At 44.0% G+C, this 7,851-nt stretch overlaps 1 protein-coding gene across 5 annotated transcripts in view; it reads left to right on the forward strand.

Moving 5' to 3' along the window:
- Positions 1 to 7,589, forward strand: part of LOC129820256 (CXADR-like membrane protein) — a 135,111-nt gene extending 127,522 nt beyond the window's left edge. For all 5 annotated transcript variants that reach the window (XM_055877327.1, XM_055877332.1, XM_055877300.1 and 2 more), the window contains 4 exons: positions 1,237 to 1,404; positions 2,350 to 2,472; positions 2,629 to 2,770; positions 3,746 to 7,589. In XM_055877327.1, the coding sequence (XP_055733302.1) occupies positions 1,237 to 1,404; positions 2,350 to 2,472; positions 2,629 to 2,770; positions 3,746 to 4,097 (785 nt within the window). In that variant the 3' untranslated portion in view covers positions 4,098 to 7,589. The remainder of the gene's footprint in view (positions 1 to 1,236; positions 1,405 to 2,349; positions 2,473 to 2,628; positions 2,771 to 3,745) is intronic.
- Positions 7,590 to 7,851: the final 262 nt, after the last annotated feature.

Genomic DNA, 7,851 nt, shown 5'->3' on the forward strand with positions numbered 1-7,851 from the left:
CTCACACACTCAGATGAGACTGCTCTGAAATCGGAGTAGATAGCCAGAGTGAATTTGTGAAAGCAAGAGATATGCTAACTGTGTAACAGTCATTCAAGTTCCTGCTAGCTAACACTCTATACACTCTAGCGGTGTATAGTCACTGAAAAATGATATCAGGGGAAAAAGTCAGTCACTCACCCACTCCTCCAATGGCATGACATGACATCCTCCTAGCCAGCTATCTAGCTAATGTTAGGCTGTGTTTTTAACTTGCTACATAGATAGATACGCTAACCTATTAGCCATTTTATGATGACTTGTGATCATTGCCTTTTTTAAATTTATTTTAAATTTAACCTTTATTTAACTAGGCAAGTCAGTTGAGAACAAATTCTTATTTACAATGACAGCCTACTGGGGAAGAGTGGGTTATAATTCACCAATACATTTTTGGTAGTCCAAACAATACTGCTCTCAGGTTGTAAATCACAGCTGGCCTGGTACATTGTTTGCTGCCTCCATATGGGATGCACTGTTTCAGTTTCAATTACTCAATATTCTGGAGAAAAATGGACAATTGTAACTAAGGGCTCCCGAGTGGTGCAGTGGTCTAAGGCATTGCATCTCAGTGCAAGAGGTGTCATTACAGTCCTTGTTTCAAATCCAGGCTGTATCAATAAGAATAAATAAGAACTCAAGATGTGTTTGGCTTTCTGTTGGTCAATATGACATGATTATGTATTTCAAAGTGAGCAGTGTGTTCTTCCCCAGTGTTCTCTCTCTTCAGCTCCTCCACCTCTTTCTCACTCTCTGTCAGTCTGTTCTCACTGCTTGTCCGTCTGGTCCCCATGGCTAAGGCAACATTCAGTTAGAATATAGTCACAGCTTTATTGGTTTACGAATAACCTGATTTACTACACTAAATTGATAATCTAACTATATTACCTATATTCCATATCTTCAGCTCATCCGCTTGGCTCTTATAGCATGTGAGTTCAGTCTTAGTGATGCTCAACTCTTCTCTCTGCTCCACCCCGCTCGTTCCCAGGTTGTGCACCATGTCTCTCAGGTGTTTCAGCTAAGTCCAGATGTCAGGTTGGGTGGTGGTCTGTGGGTCAGTCAAGGGTGAAGTTTGGCTCGTCGTAAACTTTAACCCCCTACTCTCTCCCTGCGCCCATGATGAACCAGAATATGAATTATTTATCTAATTCAAAGTGTGTGTGTCTCTCTCTCTCTCTCTCTCTCTCTCTCCAGTGAAGCCCTCTAAGCCACGATGTTGGATGGAGGGCCGGCTGTTGGAGGGTAGTGATGTTAAGATGAGCTGTAAGTCTACAGATGGCTCTGACCCCATCAACTACAAATGGGAGAGGGTGCTGGACAAGGGAAAGTATGTAGGGAAGCTGCCCCCACTTGCCCTCATAGGTAAGCCCTCTACTCCACTGCATACTCTTTCTGTGTGTGGATGTATTTGCTGTGTGCATGGGTGCAACCATAAGTCTTCAAGACATAATGACAAGTCTGTCATAAGTCAGATTAGTCTTTAGTCATAAACTGACTCAAATGTCAACTTGATACCTGTTCTAAACATTTTCCTGCACTTTTGTGCCATATCCTCTTTTTTCAGATCCCCTTTAAGGGCTTTTGGGACAGAACATACTTATGTAATTAAAGTGTGTGTCAGAATGCCAGACCAATTTCAAATCAGATCTACCACCTCAATAATTCCTTATTTGTGTCCATTCAAGTGTTGGGAGAGACACTACTCCCATGCAGACTCGACCAAGTTCTTATTCAATAACAATCCCTTATCTACATGTACCTGTTCTGGGAAACTGGCCACAGTCACGTCTATTACAGCAAAGGTCTGAGTTGTCCAATCCCAAATCAAACACCAGCCCCTACGCCTTATGTTTTTGTGTACTGTAGATCTTCTAGCATTGGATAGTTTAGGTAATATGGCAAAAACTCCCCCTAGTCTATCAGAGGGTAATGTACAGCTATAATGCAATGCCGCAGATTCTTATCGAATCCTATTAGGGGCCGCTAGCCCCTAATAGTTTGGGATTGGGCCAATGAGCATTGGTCCAAAAAGCAGTAGTCTATATCAGGAACAGAGAACAGTACTATTCATCACACATCCACAGGAACATTATGAAAGTGACCTTGCAGGAACATGCAGTAGAGACACCAGTTTGGATGGTCACTCTGAATTAGTTTACATTCTTAGCTATCACAATTCGATGGTTGTTCAGGCACTGTCCAAATAGCCATCCCCTGCAATGGTGTTTCTGGATGTGGTAGTTGAGAAAAGCTTTAAAAATGCATCACAATCACTGTACCTTGTCCTGTTGTTTTTTCTTGTGTAAGATTTGAAGAACTCAGAGATAGTGACACTGAGGAACCTGACCAAGGAGAGTACTGGGGTGTATAAATGTACCGCCAGCAACGATGTGGGAGAGGAGAGTTGCACCGTAGAGGTCAAGATACACTGTGAGTAGCCCAGGCTATAACCAACACAAACACACACACTGCCTCATATTATAACCCCATAGATGTTACCAAAAATGATCTGTTGGACTTCAAAACAGTAATAGCTATCACTTTCTCCCAACCTGTGAATCATATTTATCTTTGTGTGCGTTTCAGATGTGCGGGGCATGGGTGTGGTGGCAGGTGCCGTGGTGGGTGTGTCCTTCGGCGTCCTCCTCATCATCCTCATCATCTGGCTGGTGTTCCGCAAGAAGGAGAAGAAGAAATACGAGGAGGAGGAGACCCCTAACGAGATCAGGTACACACACAGACGCAAACACATTTAGGTTGGTGTGGGTTCATTTCCAGATCATCAAATATGCAGAACAAAATCAACCAGAATGAACAAAATGTAAATACATAAACAGATAGGGTGGGGAAAACCCCTCACCTAGTTGGTACAAAAAAGGACTTCACTCTGTCCACCAACACAGGTTTACACCACCACCACCACCACTTAAACCCGACTGCGTAGCATCCTCTCTCCAACCTATGTATACCATCCCCTTTCCTCCCTATCCCGCCGGTACTGTAGCTCCACTACAGCCGCACCATCCCTCACCTCTTAAAGCAGATTCCAGCATCCTAAATTATGTCTGATAATGCTGCTGGCAGTGCTTGTTACAACAGCAGCTATTTTTGGCCGATAGCGTAGCATCCACGCTGTTGCCTATTTGCAAGTGTCAGGCTGAATTATGCAGGCACGGGGGGAATGGCTGTGCATCAATAATGGAGTGGCACGGCGAGGGAAGAGTCACAGAGCAGACAGTCGCTTCGGTCCTGTTTACATATGGAGCATTAGTGGCGACACACCCACTCGTGCACACACACTCACATTCACACATACACACACACGGTCTGAGGTCAGACTACTGTTTAGAAAAGGTGAGGGGTTGCAAATGACGTAGTGATGATCAATCGCATGTTGTTGATGTGCTGTCGTAACTTGATCTAACTTGATCTAACTTCTTACATTGTAAGAAGTGGACATCAGTTATTCAGCCATTCATGTATTTGGCCAGTCACTTCAAATAATTATATGAAGACGTAAAAGTTCACAATGGATGCTGACATACATGTTGTGTATTATTATGCATTATGCATTGCATTAAAACCACTATGAATGTGCTTTAATGCACTCATTGTGCATTATGTGGAAGGTTTTTATTTTCGTTAATATTACCAATTATTCCTTCGATGTTCTGAGCCACGCCTGTCTTTGTCTCTGTCTCAGGGAGGATGCTGAGGCTCCCAAGGCCAAACTGGTAAAGCCCAACTCTCTCTCATCCCACTCTGGCAGCTCCCGCTCAGGCACCTCCTCCACCCAATCCATGGTTCACACCAGCGCACCCCGGGGGCCCCACGCCCGCCTGCCTGCCGTGGCCACCCTCAAGGAGAACGGCCAGCCCCCCAGCTTCCTCCAACAGCCCCCCGCCTACACACAAGTGGTTCCCAAAACCCCAGAGCCCCGCACGGCCCCGGCCAAGCCCAGCCCTCCCCCAAAACTGAGCCCCAGGAACCTGGTCCGCATGGGGGCAACGCCGGTCATGATCCCTGCCCAGACCAAGGCCTTCCAGACTGTGTAGAGGGAAGGGAGGAACAAAGGAGTGGACTTAGACAGACAGAAACAAGAAGCACCCATACACAGCTGACAGCAACCCCCAGCCTGCCCCCAGAGACCCTGTGAAAACCAGCTATACCATAAAGTAAAACTCCCCCTTACTCATAGTCGCCATCTAAAAGTGTAATTGAGAGCATTCTTATGAAGGGAAGATTTTCTTAAGAAGAGTTTTTGCCCCCCTCTCCTGTACAATACAGAGCGAAAACTATTCCCTTCCCGTGACGACAGAACTTTCGTTGTATTTTTGTCTGAGTTTGCTAACGCGGGCAGTGATGTGTATCATACTCTGAGGTGGCAGGAACAGGGGGAGGACCCTAAGTAGATTTTAGGTATTTTTAAACCAAATTGACAGAGTCATGAAAGTGGGAGGGTTATGGACGGAGGGAGGGCATTAGAGCAAACAGAGGACTAGAAAAGAACAAACAAAGGAGAAACACGGGCTGCATAGCTCCCCAGAGAACAGGCCAGGGTGTCTGGGTGTCTCACGCCACCTGCTTCCGACCAGATTAAACGAGACGGCAGACAAAACAAAAAATCAAAAACAGACAGGGAAAGTAAACAGCTCTCCAAACACCTGCTTTCCCGGGCTTGCCTAGGCACCACACCTGCCAAACTCTCAGACCGAGCAATCAACATCTCTGAGACTGCTTTGTTGGCATCGCACACCTCCACGTATCCCTGGATTCACACCAAGGCCAGCAGGCATGGTGATTTGTTCAGAGAGGAGGGAGGGAAGCACCAATCGATCGCCAAACCAATGAGAGTGGATGAAAGTCTGCTGCTGATGCAAGAGGGATGGTTTCCTGTTATTGTACAAAGATGATATAGCTTAAGTAAAAGTAAGTAAGTAAGAGACTCCACATAGACACGTCACCTGTCACCCTATATACCTGCACATGGGTCACTCGCAGCAACATGGACATATCTGTATTGATTTCCCCTGCTTCCATGTTTTCTGTGTATCCAGCACTATGCACTTAACAAGTCTGGACATATGTAACGTTATCTTCCCATGTTCATGGACAGTGTCATATAAACCCATAGGAATATATGACATATAATCCCCTATGGTCATCATAGGGGGTTATTCATGGCTGTGATATGTATTGCTGTGGAGAATAGTTTATGTCATTTATCTCAGATTCCTCAGAATGTTTAAGGATTGTTAATAAATGGATGCACATAAGCCCTATCGATAAAGTGCCACTGTTGATGTTTGATGAAAATGGTTGTTGTTTGTGTTGTGTAAATAGCATGTCCGTTAATCCGGTTGAATGAACAAACTTATGAATGTGTTGATATATCTTGCAGTATATAGAGTCATTGGATCCATCCTTCTTATTTTTCAATGAAGAGCAGAGGTTTGCAGTAATACGTTGAATCCCCTGCAGTTGAACTGCGTATGTAGCTGACAACATGCTAAATATGTCCTGTATTATTGGAAAATGAACAAAGGGCCATTACACATCATAATATATGTGTTGGTTCGGCACCTTGTAATTATAGAGGAACGGCAATTATGATCCTGAAGAGTGCCTTTTTTAATTGAACACATTACAGAAAAGTATTATATTCACAAAACATTAAAGAATACAGCTTCACCGTTTTGAATGGTTAACCCTACGGTACGGTACATCTGAGATTGATTCTATTCAAGCCGATGAGGAATGAAAAGGACAATTGCTTTGAGTGAGTTTGTTTAGCCATGTAGTCATACTAGTTTCAGCCAAACTCAAATCATTCTATCAAAGTCTCTTCGTGGTGGCCAAACACAGAATTTGAACTCAAACTCAATTAAATGTCCCGGCTGAAAGTTGGATTATGCCCTATCCTTCTCTCGGACTTAAATGTCAACTTTTGCCTGAGCTCTCCTCAGATCCAAAGGCGTCACTTTTGCATAGCGATATTCTTGTCTGCCAGCATGTTGGTCCTTCAGCATTATGACTGCTTCCTCCCGGCGAGACACCCCTTATTTTGGCTCCCTCGCAAAACAGTTCATGTGATGGATGAGATGTCAGGAGGTATTTGAAGTGAACGATGCTGTGGCGCCCTCCAGGATAAACCAGCACACTCATCTTAGATCACCCAGGAGGGAGCGGGCTCTACTCATCCCACAGTGCAGAGGGCATAAGAGTGCACTCACACTCTGGCCACTGAAATGGTTGGAACCAGGACAGGGGTACTCAGGAGTCTATTCTCCTTGAAAAACATTACAAGTTAACCTGGCTTTGGTTCATGCCTGGTTGAAATCCACCAGATTCACCTTTAGTAATATTTTTTTTTTTATAATGTCACTCCAGTTGTTAAGGTGAAATTATCTCCTGAATCGTGGGCAGTTCCAAGAGCGAAAAGAAATCAGCAGCTTTGTCTCGGTGAGTCTCTTGAGTACTTCTAGCTTGCCCAATGCTGTTTGAAAAGCTCCCTTAAACCAGGAGATGGATGAGTGGCAAGATGAGTGGATGACACCTGAGTGAGAGCTTCTTAATAGTGATTACCCACCACAACCCTCTTAGAATGTCCCATAATACTGCTGAAAGCCAATATAGAGAGGCTTAGTGGCTGATTGAATGCAGCTTTTATGGCCGTTTGATGGGGTGTGATACGTACCGGGAATGGTTTTCCGGGTGGCTCTTTCCCTGGTTTGCTAGCTACCTTTCGCTGCCCATCTGATTCAGCCGTGGCGGAGCGCTCTGCGTCCTGAGTCATTAAGATTTCCACCTTTTTTCATTGGAATGTCTTTCTTGGCAGACAGGAGGAATGGAAAGACCGTCTGCTTCAAACCATGCTGGGAATTGGAATAACGTGAACCACAGGCATTACATTGCCTTTTCACTATGTGCCGACTCCAAAAGGACATTACCCTAGTTTAGCTAGTACAAAACGTGCATCTTGATGTCATTCATTAGTGTCTGTCTACTCTGAAGACCTCCACTATGGGTTGAGTGATGGGACCTCTGTTAGAAACCATGCATACAGTGTAACGTTAAAGGGAGAAAGAACCCATCCAAAGCTGAAAAACGATGGATATGCATGTCACTGATACTTAACTAGAGAAAAAACAAAACGGTATTTTTGCCTCAATAAATATATAAATGATCATCTTAAAACAAATACTATGACTGTAAATAAGGAAGGTTTTATAATTTTTTTATTCATTTTGAGTTTCTTTGTTTGGGTTAAGTATTCAATCGGAAGTACTTTGCACTTTCTTAAACTGTCCCCTCTGTTTGTGTTTTACTTGCATTAAGTCCTTTTAACACCCCGACACTGTTAGAAGGACAATATGTTTTCTCTCACTCTATTTTCTTTGATTGACAATGCCATGCAGTTACTTTGAGTTGTGGTAAACCAAAAAGGCCATATATATATACCTCCCTCTCGAGTGAAAATGGTATATTTGTACACTATCTGAATAAGTACTGTTTTGGTTTGTAATAAAGCATTTGATGAAGAGCCACTTGGTTTGATTGTTCTCTACTTCAGATATGCAGACACACATCGGTTTCCTGAACACATTAAGCCATTTCAATGGAGATGTTCTACTGTCCATGCTTTTTGGTCTAGGACTTAATTGGTGTCTGGGAAACTGTCCGTAAAGTATAGAAATACACATACTAGTGCTGGAGTTGATCTAGCCTAGCGGTTAAGGCCCCTGCCTCAGACACATGCATGATCCCCCTGCCTGTGTGGGATTGAATCCAGGCCTTTTTGCCTCGGTA

This window comes from Salvelinus fontinalis, chromosome 2, assembly GCF_029448725.1.
Source record: "Salvelinus fontinalis isolate EN_2023a chromosome 2, ASM2944872v1, whole genome shotgun sequence".
NCBI classification, from domain to species: Eukaryota; Metazoa; Chordata; class Actinopteri; order Salmoniformes; family Salmonidae; genus Salvelinus; species Salvelinus fontinalis.